This window comes from Mirounga leonina, unplaced genomic scaffold, assembly GCF_011800145.1.
Source record: "Mirounga leonina isolate KUSES-001 unplaced genomic scaffold, KU_Mleo_1.0 Mir_127, whole genome shotgun sequence".
Lineage (NCBI taxonomy): Eukaryota > Metazoa > Chordata > Mammalia > Carnivora > Phocidae > Mirounga > Mirounga leonina.
In genome coordinates, this window is record NW_023270316.1 from 10,677,932 (window position 1) to 10,701,704 (window position 23,773).

The following is a 23,773-nucleotide window of genomic DNA, read 5'->3' on the forward strand; positions in this document are numbered from 1 at the left end:
AGAAGAAGAGAAGGAAAGAGAAGAGGAGGGGATGAAAAAGGGAAAGAAGAGAAGTTGTTCAGTTATGAATGTGTGGGAAGCAGTGAGTGTCACTTATCCCTGATCTATCTGTAGAGAAAGTTTCACTTCCTCAATCCTCCTTTGGGAGAGAACTAACATTACATGGAAGAAAATAATTTCCTGCCTCCGTAAGTTCCTGCTCACTGAGAACCTGGCTCAGCAGGCTTAAATTATCCAGGGTGGGGAAAAATATTTTCAATGAGACCAGAGGAGGAATTTGGCTAGTTTGCCTCTTGAGAGGAAGAGAAGTGATGGTGGCGTCGGCAGAAGGACTAGAGGTGGGGAGGAGCCCACAAAAGAAGGTGATGTTGGGGTGAGATGAAGTAGAGGGCCTGTGATTGGGCATGCCTCAGCGATGCATCTCTCGCACAGTCTACCCTAAGTCTGGAACTCACCTGCAGGCTTTTTTTGCCCCAAATGATGTGAGCTGGGTCTGAAGACATCTGGGAGCTCGAATGAAATCTGCTGAGCCAAGTCCACATGTTCATTAGGATATAGTTTCCATTTCCACATTATCACAGGCAGCTGGAGCTGCAAACATCTGGAGACTCAACTAGACTGGAATGTCCAAGAAGGCTCACTCACAGGGCTGGCAGTGGGTGCTGGCAGTTGGCTGGGAGCTTGGGTGGGCATATTGTACAGAGCATCTCACATCATGGTGGCCAGGTTTTGAGGACAAGCATTCTAAGAGAGAGGAAGCAGAGGCTCTGCCAGTCCTCATACTGACCCTGGTTAATTTCCACTGCATTCTCTTGGTTAAGTGGTCACCAGGATGGCCCAGATTCAAAGGGACGGGAAATAAACTCCTGTCTTCTAGTGGGGAGAATCACCAAGAACGGGTTGCCATCTTTAATTAACTATAGATAGCTAATGGAGCTTTTAAAAATGGGAATGTCTTCTGTGCCCATTAAAATTGTTTGCTTTGCTTCAGTGTAAACTTATCTCCAATCTCTGTGGGGAATGTATATTGTTTATAAAAGATTTGTATAAGTGGATTTTTTGGTTTTTTGGAAAATCCAAACAAATACTGACTTTTCCCTCTAGATTAATGTAGGATAAAATAGATATACAGCAGGGATGGATGCAGAAAAACAGGCAGAAAAGGACCATGAGAACACATGTCCTTGATAATTCAAAGGAAGTCAATATGTTCCCTAAAGCTGATAAATAAATACATAGGGATATAACAGTATTAAGTTACAGAAATAGATGCGGCGCCTGGCTAGCTTAGTCGGTTAAGCATCTGACTTTGGCTCAGGTCATGATTCCGGGGTACTGGGATGAAGCGCCCTGTCGGGCGCCCTGCTCTGTGGGGAGCCTGCTTCTCCCTCTCCTCCCCACTCGTGCTCTCTCTCTTGTTATCTCTGTCTCTCTCAAATAAATAAATAAATAAATAATCTTTTTTAAAAAGTTACAGAAATAGGGGCGCCTGGGTGGCTCAGTCTGTTGAGCATCTGCCTTCGGCTCAGGTCATGATCCCAGCATACTGGGCTCAAGCCCCGCATCAGGCTCCCTGCTCAGCGGGGAACCTGCTTCTTCCTCTCCCTCTGCCTGCCTGCCTGTCTGCCTACTTGTATCTCTCTCTCTCGCTCGCTCTCTCTGTCAAATAAGTAAATAAAATCTTTAAAAAAAAAAACTTACAGAAATAGTCATTATGAATAATAAAAGTAGAAATATTTAAAATAGAGGATTTTTTTTTAAGATTTTATTTATTTATTTGAGAGAGAGAACGAGCGGTGAGGAGGGGCAGAGGAGGGAGAGAGAGAGAGAGTAGTCCCCACTGAGCAGGAAGCCTGACGCTGGGCTCCATCCCAGGACCCGGAGATTATGACCTGAGCCGAAGGCAGACGCTTAACCAACTGAGCCACCCAGGTGCCCTATAAAATAGAGGATCTTATAGAGTAGAACTGGACACCAAGGGGGTACAGAAAACATGAATTTAAAATTTTTTAAATATTTTATTTGTAATATTTTTTTACTTTTTTTTTTTAAAGATTTTATTTATTTATTTGCGAGAGAGAGAATGAGAGAGAGCACATGAGAGGGGGGAGGGTCAGAGGGAGAAGCAGACTCCCCGCCGAGCAGGGAGCCCGATGCGGGACTCAATCCCGGGACTCCAGGATCATGACCTGAGCCGAAGGCAGTCGCTTAACCAACTGAGCCACCCAGGCGCCCCTATTTGTAATATTTTTGAAACAAAGGTAAACTTTTTCTGCCTCTCAGACTGACAAAGATTAAATATATTGACAAAACCTGTTTGGGCAAGGTATTGAGAAATAGGCTTTTATGGACTGTTACAGTAAACATGAACAGGTATAACCCTTTCAGAAATGTTTTTTGCAAAATGTTTGCATATTATTACTAGCAATACCACTTCTAGGAGTTTACCTTAAGATGATAATTTTTTTAAAGATTTTCTGCTCTTTCTTTTTTAAAAAAGATTTATTTATTTGAGAGAGAGAACAAGTGGGAGAAGGAGCAGAGGGAGAGAATCTTCAAGCCGACTTGCCACTGAGCAAGGAGCCCAACACAGGGCTCGATCTCATGACACATGAGATCATGAGATCATGACCTGAGCCAAAACTAAATGTCAGATGCCTAACTGAGCCACCCAGGTGCCCCCACCTTAAGATGACAATTACAAAAAATGTCAAAAATGTAGGCACAGAGATGTTCAGCATTGTTTATAATGATGGAAAATCAGAAGCAACCTAAATGGCCTTTATAGGGAACTAATTAAGTAAATTATGCTATAGACACTGTGATAACCTCCAATCATTATAAGTGATCTCTAGGTCCACATTTATGAAAATGGAAAGGTGTCCATGACAAACTATTGTGTGATGATGCTGGTTGTTGGTTGCAAAATACCAGTGTTTATATAAAGCTGTATACACATACTTACATGTGTCTATATGCACCAACATAGTCATCATGATGAGTACAATTTCCAGTATCTTCTCTCTTAATTTTTCCGCTTTACTTAAATATTTTACAATAAGTAACTTTTTAAAATATAAAGCCAACTTTGAAAAGAGCTACGAAACCACAATAACAGCATTTGCAACAGTTCAAGATTATACCTAGTCCTTTTGTATATCAACTACTTGGGAGAGATGACAGCATTTTATAAAATAAATACCATAAAGAGTAACACAAAGCTCACTCTGGCAAATGCCATAAGCAAACAAACAGAATATCATCATCTGTTTTGAATAAAATAATTCTACCCAATTCTCTTGAATGTTTTTCCAGAATAAAATAACAATTCTAGGCAGAAACTCAGAGTTTTTGTATCAAGGAGAGAAAAAAGGAAAGATTCACTTACTTGGGGGTAACTTGCATCAAGAAGAAAATCAGGCAAAATGTTACCGAATGTCCTCTAACCAGATGAGCCATATTACCAACCTGGGGGAGAACCAAGGTCATTATCACTTTTATTTTTCTAATTTCTTCCTTGAGCCCTTACCTGCCCTATTTATCAGAAATTTCATTACCTCCTTCTGGAAAACTTCCTTATATCTGCCATCTCAGTGCCAAGAATTCAAAGTTCAGTTGCCCACCCCCTAGGCCCAGGCAGAGGAAAGTCTGAGTTTTGCAGCTCAAGCCCAGCACCATCTCTCTGGGGCTGCCACCATGCCTGATGGATGCCCAGTTAGCAGTTATGGCTTCTTGGTTTCAAACACAGTCATGTTCTACACCTGGACCTTAAGGTTATATCACCTTTAGTTCAACTACATGCTCAGCCATTTTTTCCAGCATGACACTCTGCTAGAACAGATTTAGGAAGACCACAAATATTTAATGCCTGTGGTGAGCCTAGTTCACCAGCCCAGATACATCCTCACCCAAATAAATAGATTATGTAAGTAGATAGGTAGGTAGGTAGATAGGTAGGTAGGTAGGTAGGTGAATGGATAGATAAATGGGTTCTCATTTGAGTCCTAGGTGACCTTTCCCATCAGTTGACTTCAGCTGGGTCAGAGCCATCTTGATTCATCAGAAAAAGCCTCAACATGGAATCTCAGGAGTGAAAGGATAGCAGATGAGCCTCACTCCCCTTACTCCCAAATCTACCCACCTGCTAATTCAGGAACTGTCTCCACCAGCCAGGGTTCTCCAGTACAAAGTCTAGCTAAAAAGGCTCCTATTAAATGACCAGAGAATGGATCCCTACTCAAATTACATTTGTATGGCTGAAGAGCCCTTGACGTGACTCCTTTCTCCAGCCCCCCCCAAAATTTACTCTAAAGACACTTGTTACAGAGGCTAACCCAGATAAGTGCTGTTAGCGCCTCTGTTAAAAAATCCTAAATCCTGGTTAACTGGATATCCTATTAAAAAGCTATCATTTAGGGTGCCTGGGTGGCTCAGTCGTTAAGCGTCTGCCTTCAGCTCAGGTCATGATCCCAGGGTCCTGGAATCGAGTCCCACATCGGGCTCCCTGCTCGGCAGGAAGCCTGCTTCTCGCTCTCCCACTCCCCCTGCTTGTGTTCCTGCTCTCACTATCTCTCTCTCTGTCAAATAAATAAAATCTTAAAAAAAAAAAAAAAGCTATCATTTAAACAAACAAACAAAAAAGGGCAGGGAAGCCTAAAACTTAACTTAAAATTTCCTCCTCTGTTCTTAATGTGTGTCAAGACCTACTCTCCTGAATCAGCCTTAATAATTCCAGGGACACATTACATACCCAAACAGCTCATGACAATGACTTCTCCCAAAATGGTAACTGAGTGACCTGAGACCTGCACTATTATTATTATCAAAGCCTTTTGTATGATTATATTCAAGCATCCCTATGTGATCTAGACCTTACTTTTTTATTAGATACATACTTAGTGTCTTTCCTTTGTATCATATCAACACATATAGAGCTAGCCTCAGCTGGATGACTCCGGTTACAATGTATGAGACATCAGTGGAGGTGGGACTGGGGAAGTGACTGCTGTTGTTAAGAAAAAGTCTTTAAAACTTGGAAATAAGGCCAAAAAAAAAAAAAAAGTAGGTGGTGTGTCCCTTAACTCTCTTACTGGGTATATTAGGTTGAATACACACCACACACACACACAGAGTGAATTCATGTCCTTCCCTGAACCTCAGAATGTGACCCTATTAGGAAATAGGGATTTTGGAGATGTAATTAGTTAAGATGAGGTCATACCGGAGTAGGGTGTGCCCTAAATCCAATATGGCTGGTGTCCTTAGAAGAGAAGAAAGACAGGGAAACAGACACACAGAGAAGAAATGCCCTGTGATGGCAGAGGCAGAGATGGGAGTGATGTGTCTACAGGCTAAGGAGCCCCAAGGATGGGCAGCAACCAGGAGAAGCTAAGAGAGAAGCATAGGACAGATCCTCCCTCACAGCCTCCAGAAGGAACCAGCACTGGGGACACCCTGATCTCAGATATCTGGCCTCTTGAACAGTAAGCGGATACATTTCTGGTGTTTTGAGCCCCCCAGTTTTTGGTAATTTGTTACAGCAATCTGGGAAGCTTAATACACTGGGGCATTGTTTAACAAGCTCATCCAAGAATTATTAACTTTTTTAGGGGATTGTCACTTTATTTGCTTTTTCTACTTACTATTAGATAAGAGGTCCATCTCTGTGTGGTTACTATTAACTTGTAAACCTTGTCCAGTAGAGATGCAAATAACTTCCATCTAGTAAAAAGGATAATCCTAAAGGTTACAATTTTATTGCCCTGTAGAGATATTAACCAGTTTTATCTCACACTTAGCAAAGTTGTATCAGAATGTCTTTTCCTGTGAAGGTAATTCCTATTCCTCTAATTCTTACTGAACTGGTTTTACCACTTCTCTAGTTCTCTCATTAGAAAGCTGAATGAAATCTTTAACACTTCTTCATTCTATACATGTATGGGAGTCATGTTTTCAACCTTTTTGAAAATTATACCTTGGGCGCCTGGGTGGCTCAGTTGGTTAAGCGACTGCCTTCGGCTCAGGTCATGATCCTGGAGTCCCTGGATCGAGTCCTGCATCGGGCTCCCTGCTCGGCAGGGAGTCTGCTTCTCCCTCTGACCCTCCCCCCTCTCATGTGCTCTCTCTCTCATTCTCCCTCTCAAATAAATAAATAAAATCTTTAAAAAAAAAAAAAAGAAAGAAAGAAAATTATACCTTAACAGCACCAGAATCATCAAGGTCAAAACATCCTTTTGAGGTCATCTGATTCAGTGACCCTCTAAATGCAGGAAAGAATTCCTTCCTCTGTAGGTTTGATAGGTTTGTTCAGCCTATGCTTAGAGATGTTACTTAATGGGGAACTCATGATTGTTTTTAAGGTAACCCTTTCATGGTTAAGTATTTATTATTTGAAAGTTATTTCTCAAACTGAGATACATTCTCTTTCCAACTCTTACCCATTAGTTTTAATTGTGTTTAACTGAGCACAGAATCTGACAGCCCTTGGGATATTTGAGATCATACCCCTCTTGGTATTTTCTTCCCTGGGCTAAACAGAGATTAGATTATATTATATTATATTAGATTAGATTCCATAGATGCACACTAGAGTATCCCTCTTAGGTAGCCCTATTGAATTTGGAAGTTAAATTCAACAAACACAATTTTGACCTTCTATAATGTTGGGCCCTAAAGGCATAGAAAGGGAATCACACCACCTGAACTGTGGAGAAAATGCTACATTTATAAACAAATCTTTATAAGAACAACTAATAGGTTGGAAAAAGTCTCACGGCTTTATGGGATCCAATGAAGACCTAAGGGAGGGCATGATTAATTCTACCTGGGGGTTTGAGAAAGGCTGACTTCCCCAAGAAAGTGCTCCTTGAACTGGGTTCTTAAATGAAGTGGAAAGTCTCTGGAAGGTCAAGGTATGATGGATATCTTGGACAAAGGTAGAAAAAAACCAAAAAACCAAGGGAAAATCCTCAGATATTCACAAGGTAGTAGAGTGCCCTCCAAATTCCATGAGAGCTGCAACAATATAAATGTAATTCATGAAAAATAAATTATAATCATGGAAATGTAACCCATTACTAAAAATGGAGACAGGAGGGTGGTGGTCTGCACAAACACCATAAACATTGAGCTTAAGAGCAAGAATTTGTCAATCCAAAGAAAGAGGAGCATATGGGAAAGATTCTAGTATTTTGGAGGAGAAAAGCAAAAATTTGAAGAAACAGTAATCAAACAGGAGGCAATCTTGTTTAGTAATGACTCAAAAAATGGGATCTGGTGCCATGTTGCCCAGCACAAATCCCAGCCTTGCCCCTGGCTCTCTGCATGACCTTGAACAAGCTACCTAACATCTCTAAGATCGACTTCCCCATCTGTCAAATGGGGGAAATTAGCACACTCCAAGGGTTATCAGGTTCATATAAAATCATCCATGAGCACATGTATCATATATGTATGTGCCTGACACATACTAAGCTATCAGTGAAGATTAGCCATTATTATTGTTAATTATCCTATGATTGTAATATTTATTTTAAGTAGAGATTTAAGGTAAGACCGCTGGAGAGAAGGAGACAGGGAAAAGGAAAAGAGAACAAGCTGCTGAGCAAAGAAATATTAAAGATCAGGCAAAGGAAGATTGAAAAGAAGAAAGGAGGGGCGCCTGGGTGGCTCAGTCAGTTAAGCGTCTGCCTTCAGTTCAGATCATGATCCCAGAATCCTGGGATCGAGCCCCGAGTGGGGCTTCCGATCAGCAGGCAGCCTGCTTCTCCCTCTTTCTCTGACCCTCCCCCCCCGACCCTGCCCCCCTGCTCATACACTCTCTCTCTCTCTCAAATGAATACATAAAAAAATCTTTTAAAAAAAGAAAAGAAGAAAGGCTGAGGAGATAAAGATGCAGGTTTTGAGAAGGAGTCTCAAAAATTCTTGGTTGATGTGCACCCCAGGCCATGTAGGGGCAAAAGAGAGAACTGGTTAAATCATGTCCCTTTCCTGGCCAGGCCACCTGGCCCTGAATCCTAGCTCTACCCAATACAGCTGTTACTTAGCTTCTCTGGTGCCTCAGTGTCCACATCCATAAAATAGGAGACAATAATAGGTCTACCTTCTAAGGTGTTGTCTGGACAAAATGAAATAATATACATAACATGCTTAGGGCAGTCCTGCACAGAGTAAGCACTTTTTTATTCTCTCTTCTGACATCATACTGTTTTCTCCAGTTATTTTAGGGCTTAAAGCTGAGATTCAAATATAACTACACTGGCTAGACAAGCTTGTTTGCTTAATGTATTATTACACACCTAGTGTTGAAAATGCACATTAAAAATGAAAATGTATGGAAATACTATGCAAAATACGATGCTTTGAGATTAAGCAAATAAAAACCATTTAGCCTTTCTCTCCAAAGCATTTTTAGTGTTTATACCAAAAATATCTACACTTGCAAATATTGATTGACCTACAAAAGTTCTTAAACATCTCTTGTGAAATTTGGGAATTCTAAAAACAGAGATGATCATGGGCCTCTTGAAAAGAGGAAAATTTAGGGCGCCTGGTGGCTCAGTCGTTAAGCGTCTGCCTTCGGCTCAGGTCATGATCCCAGGTGCTGGGATCGAGTCCCGCATCGGGCTCCCTGCTCAGCGGGGAGCCTGCTTCTCCCTCTCCCACTCCCCCTGCTTGTGTTCCCTCTCTTGCTGTGTCTCTCTCTGTCAAGTAAATAAATAAAATCTTTTAAAAAATAAAAAAAAAGGAAAATTTAGAAAAAATTAAAGAAAGCAGGTAGGTAATGTAAGAATAGAGCAGATGGCTAACTTGTTGAACTTGGGTAAACAGGTGAAAATATGTTTCCCCAAAATTAGACAACATATGAAAGGGAGGTTTATATTATTTAGCATCACTAAATATTCTTTAGCTTAAGAGGAAAAAGGTATCTATTCCAACCTGTACCCTGGATTAGATTTTCTTCTTAGCTCCTCAGAGACCATGGTCCATATCATTTTTTTTCCCTCCTTTACCTTCAATCTTGCCCTCTCTTCTGGTTCTTACTTCTCAGCATATAAACAAATTAAAATCTTTCATGTATTAACAGTAAAATTCTCCCTTGACACTCTATCCCCTTCCAAATGCCATCTGGTAAAACATCCTAATGGCTACCTCTCCAACATCCATTCCTCCCAAAAGAAACTCTAAATTGCCAGCCCACCAACTGCCCCCACCCCCTGTGATTTAGGGAAAGTAGTTTCCCTCCAAAAGGCTCAAATGGTTCATCTCCCTCCAACAACTTTTTTTTGAAAAAGATTTTATTTATTTATTTGAGACAGAGAGAGAGAGAGAGAGAGTGTGCGTATACAAGCGGTGGGGGAGGGGTAGAGGGAGAGGGAGAAGCAGACTCCCAACCAAGCATGGATCCCAGGACCCCTAGATCACGACCTGAGCTGAAGGCAGATGCTTAACTAACTGAGCCACACAGGCACCCCTCCCTCCGACAACTTTTGACACCTGCTACTAAGAAAAGAGAAAGGGAAAATGTATGGGGGTGGGGGGAGACAATACTTACCGTCTTCTCAGTTCTAGTTCTCTCCAGCCCCAAATATCAACCTTGTTAGGCATTTCAAGGGTTCTTTAAATCTCCAGCTACATCTTTCAGTTGTGCACCCAGTCTTGGCTCCACTAAGAAATGCTCTGGTTGGGCGCCTGGGTGGCTCGGTTAAGCGACTGTCTTCGGCTCAGGTCATGATCCTGGAGTCCCGGGATCGAGTCCCGCATCGGGCTCCCTGCTCGGCAGGGAGTCTGCTTCTCCCTCTGACCCTCCCCCCTCTCATGCTCTCTCTATCTCATTCTCTCTCTCAAATAAATAAATAAATAAATAAATAAATAAAATCTTAAAAAAAAATGACATGGATGGAACTACAAGGTTATTATGCTAAGTGAAATAAGTCAGAGAAAGGCAAATACCGTATGATTTCACTCATATGTGGAATTTAAGAAACAAAACAGATCAACATAGTGGAAGGGAAAGAAAAATAAAATAAGATGAAAATTGGAAGGCAGGCAAACCATAAGAGATGCTGAACTCTAGGAAACAAACTGAGGGGTGCTGGAGGGGGGCAGTGGAGGGAAGGGATAAATGGGTGATGGGCATTAAGGAGGGCACTTGATGTAATGAGCACTGAGTGTTATATGTAGCTGATGAATCACTAAATTCTTCCTCAGAAAGAAAGAAAGAAGAAAGAAAGAAAGAAAGAAAGAAAGAAAGAAAGAAAGAAAGAAAGAAAGAAAGAAAGAAAGAAAGAAAGAAAGAAAAATGCACTGGCTTCTAAAAAAGAAAAAAAAAATGCACTGGCTGTTTGACTCTGGACCTCTGTGCCTCTTTTTCCTCATCCATAGGATTAAGATAATGATATTCACTTGTTAGAGTTTCTGTGAGAATTTTTTAAAATAACATGCAAAGGGTTTAGCACAGCGCCTGCCACAAACTAAGCACTCAACCAACCTGTTTTCTATGTGTGATGGTGACCCCCATCTGGGAGTCAAGGGTTGGGGGGGTCAGTGTATGAACCTGCATCTCATACCTTTTTTTTTTAAGACTTATTTTAGAGAGAGTGAGAGAGAGTGCGAGTGAGGGGAGGGTCAGATGGAGAGGGAGAGAGAATCCTCAAGCAGACTCCCCAGTAAGTGTGGAGGCCGATGAGGAACTTGATCCCAGGAACCTGAGATCATGATCTGAGGTGAAATCAAGAGTTGGCTGGTTGGCTGCTTAACTGATTGAGCCACCCAGGCACCCCTGCATCTCATACTTCTTAATAAACCATAAAATTGGAGCACCTGGGTGGCTCAGTCAGTTAAGCGTCTGCTTTCAGCTCAGGTCATGATCCCAGGATCTTGGGATCGAGCCCAGCATCAGGCTGTTCGCTCAGCGGGGAACCTGCTTCTCCCTCCCCCTCTGCTGCTCCCCCTGCTTTCTGTCAAATAAATACATAAAATCTTCAAAAAAAATAATAAAAATAAACCGTAAGATTGTAAAAGTTGGAATCAGCACCATGTTCACCTTAATATTCACAGAGCCTGCCTCTTCCTTGACACGTAGTAGGATAACATTTTGATCATGGCTGGCTCAGCAATTTATGGAGTAGAATTCCATTGCGTTAAGTCAGGAGATTCCAATTGTAACTCCAGCATCACCAATAACATGCAGTATGACTTTCAGAAATGTACTCCTTTTGGAGAGACATTGTTGAGTGCCTGCTCTGTGGGAGGAATAGCAGCTGCAAGGATATAGTACTTAAGACAGCCATGGCCCTTACCTCCGTGGAATTCACAGTCTAATGATGGAGATAGACTTCATACAATGATCACATGGATAGTTAGCTACACTTGTGATAAGAACAATGAGAGCATATAAAGAGGGACCTAAGGGTGTTTGGGGAGATAATTCAGGGAAGGCTTTTCTAAGAAATTGACATTTGAGCAGGGACCTGAAGGATGAATTGGAGTTAGCCAAGTGTCACAAGAAGAGCAGGAGAAAGTGCTGCAGGGTATGTGAACAGCCCAAGATGGAAAGAAGCGTAACACTCTCGGACTATAAAAGGCCAATGTGGCCGAGCTCAGGAAACACAGGCGACAGGCGCAGAGACCCACGGGGCCAGGTCATGCAGCATCATTCAGGCATTCTCACATTATGCCTTTGTTGATTTTTCTGAAGTCTTGTATCTTTATCCAACCACTGCTTGTAATTCAACCATGATTTCACGGAAGGATTGGATCTCAATCTGCTCTTTTCCCAATAAATTTATTGTGACTAAATCTGATATGTGATCTGTTAAGCTATTTTTTACCCTGTATAAATAAACCCATTAAACTAAAATCTTTCAGCTTCAGCACTAAGCACAACACATTTTAAAGTTTAATCTGCATTATTAACCCATCACTTTCTTAAGCCTAGAGACAATCAGCAAAACAAATTAAGCCCTGATTCATAGTGTTTGCTAATTTCTACGGTGTAAATACCCTCGCAATGACCAATTGCAATCTGCCAATGTGACATCACTGAATGTGGGTTAGGAAGACACACGCACAGCAGCATGACATTTTTATATATGGCAGTGGAAATGGAAAGAAGTGGGCAGACCTGATAGACATTTAGCAAGTACAACCTTGGTGATTTGTTAGATGCCAAGGGTTTGGAAAATACTGTGGCAGTAACATCACTATTACAGGGAGACCCGAGGAGGAGAAAGCAGTGAAAGCATGCATTCTATCTGGGACGTCTTCCATCCCAGGTGCCAGTGACACAACCAGGGGGAAGCTGGATAAATGGGGTTGAAGCTCAGATAAATAAGGACTGGACTGTAAATCTGAGATCTATTGATTGAAACGTTGGCAGTGGATTAAATCATACAGGGAAAAATTGTGGCATGAAAGGGCTGAGACCGTAAAAATATGTCCTTTGGAAGTCATCAAGCAGCAGATGAGCAAAGTAAGGAGACTGGGGAAACAGAGCAGCCGACCACTATCACCAGAAGAAGTGTGTCTGAGGAAGAATTTTGCTGAGAGATCAAGTAAAATGAGAAAGGAGTGTCCTTTGGATTTAGTGATTATGGGTGACTACAGGAAAGGCAATTTCAGCGGAATGTGGAAACCAAGACGACTAGAAAGGGGAGTTGAAAGACTAGAACGGGGGGGGGCGTGGGGACCGGCAGCTCTTTTTTCAGTTATGCGGAGTAGGAGAGGGGACCGGGTGGCAGCTGGAAGGGCGGGGTGAGGGGCAGAGGAAGGCTTAGGACTGATGAAATGCTGATGATTGGGATCCAGTCGAGAGAGAGACTGATCTCAGACTGGACTCTGTGATACTGGGGGGAAAGCGGGGAAAGGAGGGTGGAATCCGTGCTTTAAGGAAGTTTGTGTGTTAGGCGGCGGAAAACGCAAAAGGTTTCTCTCCTTTTGCGGAGGCAGCCAAGTGATCTACTGAGATGGGCGTTACTGGCGGGCGGAGTGGCAAGCTGGTTGGGAGTAAAGTTTCGGGCAAAGTGGCTACTGGTGAACGGACGCCTGAATGTCGGATCTGGCCAGGTGAAGTGCCACAGCAGGGTTCGTGCATCAGCAGAATGAAGACCTGAGCCGAGGAAGAGGACCCATTAATAACAATAGGCGGCAGGGCCTCGGATGGAAGAACGCAGTTTCACTTGCGTGCTGAGAGGCACAAAGTGGAGACCTACGCATTTGAAACAACTCCTCCCAGACAGGAAGAAGTCAGGCAGGCAGAACGTGGAGACACACAAATTTAAAACAACTCCTCCCCCGACAGGAAGAGTCCTGATGGTTCTCATCCAGCTCCTTTTCCTGCAGGAACGCTGCAGTCCCGCCGCGGAGCGCCACCGACAGCGCAGGGAGCGCAAGACAGACCCGGGACAGGCTCCTCGCCCGCGGACGGCAGGAGGCGGGCCCGCCCGCGCAGCCCGCCCCCCGGGACCAGGCTGGGGGCCGCCCCTTCCCGCCGGGCCCCGCCCGGCCTCCGCGCCTGGGACTCCGCTTCCTGCACTCCCGCAGACGCCGTCTGTCCCTGCGCCTCTTTCGCCGCCGACTAGCGCCCTCTGGCCCGACGTCACCGGCGCGTCCTCCAATGAGCTGAAGAGGGACGGGCTGCGGCGTGAAAGTGACCGCCGGAGCAGCCAATGGCCGCGAGGACAGGGCGGGCGGAGGCGGGAGTGTAAGAGTGAGCGCCCGCGCGCGTGGGGAGCTGCGGGCGGTGCGGGCGGCGCGGGCGGCGCGCGGCGCAGGGCGGGGGGGCGCGGCGGGAGGGCGGGGGCGCGGCGCGGGAGGCCCCTCCCCCTGGCCAGCTCCGGGCGGGCGCCGAGAGCGGCCGGAGTTTCCGCGCCCGGGAGGGAGATGCGGCCGCCGCTCGGGCTCCTTGCAGGTAACGCGCGGGGCGGCCCCTGCAGGGCGGAGCGGCCGAGCGTGCCGCGAGGCGAGCGGAGTTGGGCGCGGAGCGGACGCGGGGTCCCCGCTGTCGCCGTGCCCCGAGCCCCGCGGGCCGGCCCGGGCCCGGCGGCGGTGCTACTGGGAGTTGGCCTCAGGACCTGGGCTGCGGCCGGGGCCGGGGTCACGGGGGACGCGAGCCCCGAGCACCGTGCGCCCCGATGTAAGCTGCACGCGGGACAATGGGCGCGGCGTGAAGGGTGCGCGCTCCGCCTGCCCGCGCCCGGGCTCCTGCGCCCCTTCCGCCCCGGGCTGCGGTCACGCTGCCACCCCTGTCTGCTCCAAGTGCACGGGCGCTCCGTACCAGGCGCCTGCGGCGCGTTCCCGGCGCGGCCACCTGGCCGCGAGGCCCCGCGCCTGGCCGCCAGCTGGCCGCGGCGCCGGCGATGGCTGGGCACAGCCGGGCCTCTTGGCCGCCTGCCCTGGGTTAAAGGCAGCTCCCCTGCAGCGCCGCGAGTGCCAGCTCCTCCGCGCTGGCTGCCGAGCGGAGCGGCGGGAGAGCCGCGTGCCACCGGCCGGGGTGCCCGGGGCCACCGAGCTGCCACTGCCCCGTGCGGGTTTGGAGTTTAGGGAAGCCGAGCAGGTGGCGCAGCCGCCGCCTCACCTCCTGCGAACTCCGCGGGGCTTCTGGTCTTGTTGATGTTTTGACTGTGGGCTGTGTGTGTGTTTCTTCCTTTCCTGTTCCTTTTTTTTTTTTTTTTTTTTAACCACACACAAAAGAAGGGAGGAGTTAGAAAAAAAGATCAAGCCAGCGCGCAGTGAACCATCCAAAACTGTTATCTCTGGAAGAGCAGATGGATGAGGAGAATTCCTTGAGGAACAGTTACAGTAACGACTGACTGGACCTCCTCTCTGTCCCCTCTCCCGGCAGTCGAGTCCTGACCGTGGCTGGTACAGCCCCAGATGGGCGTGGGGTGAAGTGATGCGGGCTGACTTAGATGGGAAAATGGCTACAAACTAGCAAGCTGGAAACTTTCTGGGACAGCGTAACTGTGAATGTCGAACGTCACCCAGGCATTCTTGCGGTAGGCAGGCATGGCTCTCGCCTGTTAGTGAATTTAAAAGAGGAAAGGCTATCACAAGAGGAAGATACTTTGAGTAGCTTTTTTTTTTTTTCCAGCTCTGCCTGGTGGAGGGCGGTGGAGATGACAGGCTCCCATACCTCCAGGGCCCCAAGAGAGGAGCTGCTAGCTCAAGTCTCCAGATGCTGGGTCAGAAATGATGGTGTTCTTTAATCTGATTTCCAGAAGCCCTGTCTCGGCTCAGCCTGGCAGAGGGCAACTTGCGTTTGGATGGATTGTTACTGATGAGGTAGAAAGGTCGGCCAGAGGCCAGCAGGCCCTTCCATGCATGTGGAGGAATATTCTGTAGTAGGTGGCTATCGCTACTGTTTCAGGGTGAATCCTTTAGGTTTAGTCTCACCATTCCTGTTTCCTGTAGTCCCAGGCTGCTGGGTCCCCAGGGTTCACAGCTTCGTGACATGTGTTTTGGGAGGTGGGGCCCTTGTTTGAGGTCTTTTTCACCATTGATGATGGATTAATTTGTTTTAACCCCCTAACAATAGAGGCTTCATATTAGAAGTTTTGCGAAATTGAGGCTAAAGAGCCTTTTGCTTTGTTCCAAATTCAGTTCCCTCTAGGGCCAGTTAATTCTGAACAGTGTGAAATGAGCACAGGAGTCAGAGAGGGGTCAAAGCAGCAGCTCTATCACTGGTCAGACTGGCCGCAGCACCACTTTGGACGGAGCCTGAGGCCTCCATGAGGCTCCCTTCTTTTTACCTCATACGGTGAATTTACCATCCAGCCACACCCCGGAGCCAAGGCTCCCAAGCAGGACACCTGGAGGAGAGGAATGGGACAGTGCAGCTGGGGACCTGTCAAGAGAAAAACAGAATGTGGGCCTTCCTGTTTCATGGCCTGCGAACACAGGGGTGGAGGGGTGGGTCCACTGGTCTGTACCACCTCACTCTGGCAGGACTTCTACTTAAGCACCAAGCCTGGGATCATCACAGAACAAAGTCCATTTCCTGTTGGAGGAAGCGAGGTTGGGAGCAGGGTCACTTTGTTACACTCTGCAGCTTGTGCAGGACATACACCAGCCAAGCACGCAGTGCCCTGGGCCCATCCAAAGAAGGGCACCTTTTTCTCAGTGATACCAGGACACCAAATAGGCTACTGCTGGCCTGGGTTGGGAAGCCCATCTGCAGGAATAAAGAATCGATGGCCACATCAGTGTTCCCCAGATGGGAGATCAGGGACCAGGCACGGAACCAGTTTCTCCAAAATAGTAACAGTAAGGGGAACTAATTGTTTCCATACATTCTGTCCTCTAATCCTTATGACAACCTCCTGAAGTATACAGTGGTACCCAGTTGTGCCGAAAAGGAACTGATCCTCAAGGTCTCAAAGGTAGCAAGTCCAAGTCAGCCTGCCTCCAGAGCTTGTGCTCTTAACGACACCCTGAGAACTTTGCATAGATTCCTAACACATTGGAGCTTTTATTGCATTTGCTAATCCACAGTATTTTCTGAACTATCCCAGTGTATACACTAATCATCATGCCTTCAGTGAAAAGGGCATTTTTGAGTATTTTCAGGGACAGCAAAGTAGTGAGAACCTTGGTGACTTGGGAGGGAAGCCGCAATGAGGAGACAGGAGGCCAGCAGAAAAGAATAAGGTGGAGGGCAAGGAACGGGGCGGACTCTAGGTTCCCTGATGTCCCTGCAACAGAAGAGGGGGAGAACATTCTGAGATTGACTCAACTGTCCTGGCGACTGAGTCTGGGCCTGGCCCACCAGGGTACTGCTGATGTTCGGGTCCCCAGTCTTCCTTCCGTATATCCAGGCTGTCGCCCGAGTACCAAAACGATTTACCTCTATTGTAAATACTCTGATACGAAAAGTGGAGCAGGACAGCGAATTTAGGAGCACAGATTATCTCTTGCTTCGGTATTCTTCCCGTATGGGTATTGGAACCTCACAACAGCCTTTTGTGAAATAATATTCAAATATTTGGGCCTAAAGCAGGGAACATCAAGACCAGCTCTGTGACCATTCTCAGCTCACAGCTGATTTATTTTAGGGTGCCTGGGTGAGTGGCTCAGTTGGTTAAACATCTGACTCCTGATCTCAGCTCAGGTCTTGATCTCAGGGTCAGGAGTTCAAGCCCTGCATTGGAGCTCAATGGAGACTTACTTAAAACAACAACAAAAACTGATGTATTTTCCTCTATCTTAATTTTCCAAATCCAAGAACAGTTTTATTCCCTCTGTGTTAAGTCGTGGTATCTTTCTAACTGCATGGTCTTTGTGATTTTTTTTCACATTTTTGTTTGTTTTGCTTTGCTTTTTTAGTAGCAGTTTCTTTAGCTGAAACGTAGACATAGTGGTAGGGGCCTGCATGGTGACCTGTATTGTATTTGCGGCTGTACTTTGGATATCACCAGTGGTCTATACTTTCAGTGGAAAAGAAAAAAGGCAGCAGACAATAGCTGGACTATTTCCCCCCAGCATTTGCGGGAGTGTGAGTTCCATTAAGTGGGAGAAGCTTGAGGGACCAGCAGTGAGGGAGATGCAGAGCCTTTCCTCTCTGGATTGTAATCTGGACCCCTTTCCAGCACCTGGAGAGGGGCAACGTTATCAGAGGATAATGTGTCCCGTTGACTGTTGGATCTTTCTCCACATTCACTCAGATAAAAGCCTACAGAAAAGATGTCTGTGACCTCGGCCTGTTTTGCTGACTTCTTATTGATTCCATCGTCTGGGGTGGATCTAAATACATCTAAACTGCCTTCCCAATCAAGGGCTCTGGGATTCTCTTCCACCTTAGCATGAAAAGACTGGGGGCCGGGTCCCTTCCTAGTGTAGACAATAAACCAGAATGCTAAAGGGGATTTTTTTTTTTTTTTTAAGATTTTATTTATTTATTTGAGAGAGAATGAGAGAGAGAGAGAGCACGAGAGAGGGAGGGTCAGAGGGAGAAGCAGACTCCCCGCTGAGCAGCGAGCCTGATGCGGGACTCGATCCAGGGACTCCAGGATCATGACCTGAGCCGAAGGCAGTCACTTAACCAACTGAGCCACCCAGGTGCCCGCCAAAGGGGATCTTGAGAAATAGTTCTGTGCCTGTGTTTTTACCCTTCTTAAAGAAAGTGCTTGTAATCATAGTTACCTCCCCTGAACGGTCATTACAGCCAGACAGCAGTCCTAAGCACTTCAGGTGGGTGTTTTGTTTAATGGCAACTACGTAAGGTAGAACAGTTATCCCCATTGTAGAGGCTAGGAAACTGAGGCCAGAGAGGTTAAGTAACTTGTCCAAGGTAACACAAGATTGGAACCTGAACAGTTTGAGCTAAACAAGATTCTGTAAATCCAAAGAAAGCACCTGTTGAGGGAGTAGCGGGAATAGGGACAGATAAAATGTGATTTTGCAGGGTAGTTTGATATTCGGGCAAGTTCCAAGGCAGGAAGCTCTCTTGGGCAGTTCTCACCACTGGAAAGTTTTTATGCTTTGCTGAGTGGCACAGGAAGTAGACTCCAAAAGGGCAGGTGACATGCACAAGGCGCAGAACTAATAAATGGCAAGGCAGAGGGACAACCCGTTCTGACTTTAACATTTTTGCCTGTTTGAAAAAAAGTTAAAAAATTAAGAGTGTATTTTTTTTTAAAGATTTTATTTATTTATTTGAGAGAGAGAATGAGAGACAGAGAGCACGAGAGGGAAGAGGGTCAGAGGGAGAAGCAGACCCCCCGCTGAGCAGGGAGCCCAATGCGGGACTTGATCCTGGGACTCCAGGATCATGACCTGAGCCGAAGGCAGTCGCTTAACCAACTGAGCCACCCAGGCGCCCAAGAGTGTATTTTTAACTTGACTCTTTCTTCAACATTGAAGGTTATATCCTTACCTGGACTAGCTTTTCCTCCTCTACTTTAGGATTCAGCTCGGCCTTTTCTGGACTAAGGTATTGTCCTAAACCAATGAGTCTACAGTGTTCTCTCCTTCCTCTGTGTATGAACCTCTCAGCTGGCCTTTGATCGTGGGCTCTGCCTCATCATCTGTGTTAAAACCCCTCTCTCTGGATTTTCATCTAACTGGCATGAGTGTCTGAGTTTTGAGAGAGACTGTAAGCTCTTTCAGAATCAGGACCATGTTTATACACTAGGTCCCCCTCCTCCCCCCCTCTCCCTCCCCCGCCGCCCCCCCTCCCCCCCCCCCACAGTGTGTTAAGACCCAACAAGGAGTATTTATTGATTTCTCTTGATTGGATGAAGCAACATGCTAACTTTTTTTTTTTTAACTTTGGTGTAAAGGACTATAAAAACAACTTACCTTATGGGGTTGATATATACAGGATTCCCTGAAATCAGTGTTTCTCAAGATAATCCAGTATCCGAAACCCAAGGGCTTCCAGTTTGGTAGTGGCAGATGGGCCCAGGCGAATTTACATGTGTCCCAGGTGACTCTACTGCCCACAGAAAACCACAACTTAAAAGTTTGTAATGATCACAGCCTGTAAACTCACAGCATAGATGGCTGTCTAGTTCTTACTCACTTAAGGTACACATGCCCACTGCAGAAACATTCCTAACAGCGTGTTGATGAATACTTGTGTCTTGTCATTTTTCTTGTAGATTTCTAACCAGCATAATGCTGGAGCGAGAGACTGGCAGCCGGCAGTTTGCAAAATGGCCGAGCTGGACGCCGATTTGGATCGCATCATTCCGTCTTCTGTTCTTCCCCCTTTCTGGGCTAAGTTAGTGGTGGGATTTGTTTCCCTCGTGTGTTTCGCGCGTAGCTACGATGGAGATTTTGTCTTTGATGACTCTGAAGCTATTATTAACAATAAGGTACTGTATTGTAACTCCTTTTCGGTAAACTTAGGTTAACCATTTGCCTGTTTCTCATTAATAATCGAAGTTTGCATTGAATAATTCTGTGTTAAACTTTGGTTAAGCACTGTTGGGTTTAGATTTCCCACTTCTTAGGTCGCATCTCCTCGACTTAGGGTCCCTTTTATTGCTGGAAGCAGGGTCTCCAGCCCCTGCCTGACCGCAGGCTGTACTCTCCCCACGTCCCCTGTCCGAGGCCCCACGTACTCCCGCATACCCAGTCTACACGTGTATCAGAGAGACCGTTTCTCTCAGATTACAAGGCAAGGAAGGGTATTGCAAGGCATTGCAGACTAAGTCTTTCAGGTTTTGTGACAAATTTCCAGAATTCTAGGCCACAGCTGTTCTCCCCGCCCCTCCCCCCACCCCAGTATGCATTTGCTACCGTGATGGATGAGTCTGATCACCTGCCAAGAGGTGCGTCCTCAGCAGTAGGCAGCCAGCGAGTTGGCATCTTCTTTGTCCTTTGCTGAGAGCATCAGGACAATCTGCTGGCAGCTGCTGGAGGGTGAGGAGTGTGCTGTCCGTGGAAGCTGCAGTTCCTGCTCATTTCTTGTTTGGAGACTCAAATTTGCTGAGTTTGCAAAATCCCAGCCAGTTTTGCTCACCAGTGGGTGCTATATCGATGCAGGAAAAATGACACTGTCTTTCACTAGCTAGAGATAAGGAAGAAGAAATAGGTGTGGGGGAAGGGAATAAAAAGATTCAAGTGAGCTAAAAGGAAGTCGGAACAAGAAACTTGGATGTAGGGAGAGCCCAGAGGAGAAAGAACTGGGAGATGGCACAGATTAGAGTCTTTGTGACAACCCAGTTACTCAGCAGACACTTTACGCATGTGCCTTAACCAATGAAGAGAACCTGAAGGAATACACGAATCTCTTTCTCTGTGGTAGATGCAACTCTAGCAACTCCTTGCAACGCTGTGGTTGAATGCTCTTAAAATTGCTCTTAAAAATGCTCTTAAAAAAAATCCATCAAGGGCGCCTGGGTGGCTCAGTTGGTTAAGCGTCTGCCTTCGGCTCAGGTCATGATCCTGGAGTCCCGGGATTAAGTCCCGCATCGGGCTCCCTGCTCGGTAGGGAGTCTGCTTCTCCCTCTGACCCTCCCCCCTCTCATGCTCTCTCTATCTCATTCTCTCTCTCTCAAATAAATAAATAAAATCTTAAAAAAAAAAAATTAAAAAAAAAATCCATCAAGTCATGGATTCTCCTAAATGAGAAAAAAAAAGTCATTTTCATATTGAAAATGTTGAGAAAAATTCACATGTGTTCTGTGGGGTGAGGGCGGGGTGGGAGTGGGGGTGACTTGTGCAGGTATTGAGTTTGTAACGTATTACCTGTACTTGATTTTCTCTATTTTGAGGACACAGACTACAGCATCCTTGATGTTTGTTATGAATCCAGGTTCTTCCCTTGCCATTTTCCTCAGGTTCACCCCGAAGTTACGCAGCGTTCTTTTTTGAATCATGCTTAAAAGCAAGAGTTGTTAAGTTTGTAGCTCCCAGCAAGTACGTCCCATTGGTGGTTTCATCGCTCCAGAGTTGCTTTTCGAACGAAAATATGAGAATGTGACTTAATTTTAAAGCCCATTCTTCATTTCTTTGAGAGCTTCTTGGATCTTCTACTTTGACAAAGTGGAGGAGAGACGGTGTTAACTTAGAACGTATGTTGAAGGGCTCTGATGAACAAGGCAGGGGAAGGCACGAGCTCTGTTGTACTTGGGATGCCCTGGTATGCGGTGAGAATGCTTCCTTCTGTGTGCGGTAAGGCAGATGAAGCCATTTTGTGGCTCTGCTGCACATTGTCTTGGCAGGGTTTTCTAGAACATCACACTGTGCCCCTTTGTTAACTTGCTAGCCCTCCTTTTTTCCTTTCCTGTCTAATGAAAGGCTCTGCTCTGTTCGTTGGCACGGTGCCCACAGTAATGTGAAACAGGCTGTTCCTGGGTTTTATTGGTGTTGAAGACTGTTTTCCAGATGCTTCCTTGTAGTGTTGAGTTGCCTTTTTTCATTGAGATGATGATTTTCTTTGAGACAGTGGAGTTAGCAGGAATTTCAGGCACATGTCTTTTCCATAAATCATTATGAGGAAAAATTGACCTTTCTTCCTGTAGTGCACCCTGCTGTGTGTAGGCTACACCTAATCAAATATTTAGAGCTTCGTTGGTGTTCATTTTCTGCTCAAATGGAGGGAAAGAGCATCCGCCCAGCTCCTTCACAAGTGAAGAGGTACTTCTGGGACAATGCAAAAGAAAAGGGACTTCCAGTTTTGTAACTGAGCCAACCAAATTAGTGGGTGGTTTCCGAGACCTTCATGAAATCTCGAACTGACTCTTAGAAAAGGGGTCAGTATGCTTAAGGACTCTGAAGCTGATACACAATGGAAGGGAAATTCACCCTCCAAGTGGGTATCAGGTGACCAGCTTTGCCTCTATCACCCATCCTCAAGCCTTGCCCTTTGAGTCAGTAAGGACTGAAGTCCTAATACTTCCTGAGCTCCCCCCAGGTGCTCTAGACCCTGGTTGCTCTTCTGGGCTGGCCATATTGGATGCATTTCTGCTTGAGGCTTTGCCCATCTTGGTTGTTAGAAGCTGCCGAGACTGTCCAGGTTGGATGCAGACTCCACCTGTTGGAGGCAGGAGCTAGTCACACACACAGGACAGGATCTGGAGGCAGCTGGGCAGCCTCAGCAAGGTGTCTAGTGGTGTGATCTGTGGGTGTGCTTCTGGCTCTGGCGCCCCAAACTGGGAGCCCACCTGGGAGTCCGTGAGCCTTGCCATCGTCTTTAAAGCAGTCCTTTTTTGTTTATGTTAATCAGAGTTGATTCTGGTTCCTGCTACGAAGAGTCTTGACTGATACACTGTGTGGTGCATAGCATGTCATAATTGCTAGTCTCTAAAATGTCCCTGTTTCGTTACGCTTTAAAGAGAAAATCAACATTCACTTTCGTTGCTTACTCTGTGGTGCCTTGTCTGCCTCTTCTTGTTAGACACAGTTTAAGCAATTTAGTCTTACATTTTTTTAAGATTTTATGTATTTATTTATTATTTATTTATTTGAGAGAAAGGGAGAGAGCATGAGTGGGGGGAGGAGCAGAGGGAGAGGAACAAGCAGACTCCACTCTGAGCACAGAGCCCAACACGGGGCTCGATCTCACGACCTGGCGATCATGACCTGAGCCAAAATCAAGAGTCAGACACTTAGCTGACTAGCCACCCAGGCACCCCTAATTTTACATTTAAATGTTTTTTAAAAAGATGCATTTTTAAGCATCTGTAGTATAGGACCAAATTAAATTACCTTAATAGTAAGATAGGTATCATTTTTTAATATTTAATGATTTTTATCTTTAAAAATTACATGGGGGGGCACATGGGTGGTTCAGTTAGTTGGGCATCTGCCTTCAACTCGGGTCATGATCTCAGGGTCCTGGGATTGAGCCCCACATCAGGCTCCCTGCTCAGTGGAGAGCCTGCTTCTCTCTCTCCCTCTGCTTCTCCTCCTGCTTGTGTGCTTGCTCTCTGTCTCTCAAAGAAATAAAATCTTAACAAAAAATAAATAAATATAAAATTAAAAAAGAAAAATTATGTGGAAGTTGTTTTTTCTTTAACATTTCTGTTTAGCTCATGATCAAAAATAAACAATATATGTTTGTTCACTCATGTTTTAATTGGGATATTTTAGGGAAATTATCTTATGAATATGAAAGAGCTATGTGATCCGTTAGTTCATTCAACGTAGATTAAGTACCTTCTGTATACTCCCCACCTACACGATGTGGCCCGGGCCTCCTTGACCCTCAGTCCTGTGGGGCAGACAGATGGGAGTTAGAGATTATAAACCGCCGGTGTGCTGGGCACTGTAAGGACAGGTGCGAGATGCCGGGAGACCCACGGGAAGGGAATTATATCAGCTAAGG

General features: G+C 45.7%; 1 protein-coding gene across 2 annotated transcripts in view; it reads left to right on the forward strand.

The window, feature by feature from the left end:
- Positions 1 to 13,824: 13,824 nt before the first annotated feature.
- Positions 13,825 to 23,773, forward strand: part of TMTC4 (transmembrane O-mannosyltransferase targeting cadherins 4) — a 64,104-nt gene continuing 54,155 nt past the window's right edge. Inside the window, exons 1-2 of one of the 2 annotated variants that reach the window (XM_035003105.1) lie at positions 13,825 to 13,909; positions 19,599 to 19,814. In XM_035003105.1, coding sequence (XP_034858996.1) covers positions 19,653 to 19,814 — 162 coding nt within the window. In that variant the 5' untranslated portion in view covers positions 13,825 to 13,909; positions 19,599 to 19,652. Of the gene's footprint in view, positions 13,910 to 19,179; positions 19,815 to 23,773 lie in introns of those variants that run through there. The other variant, XR_004678859.1, reaches the window with a different exon arrangement.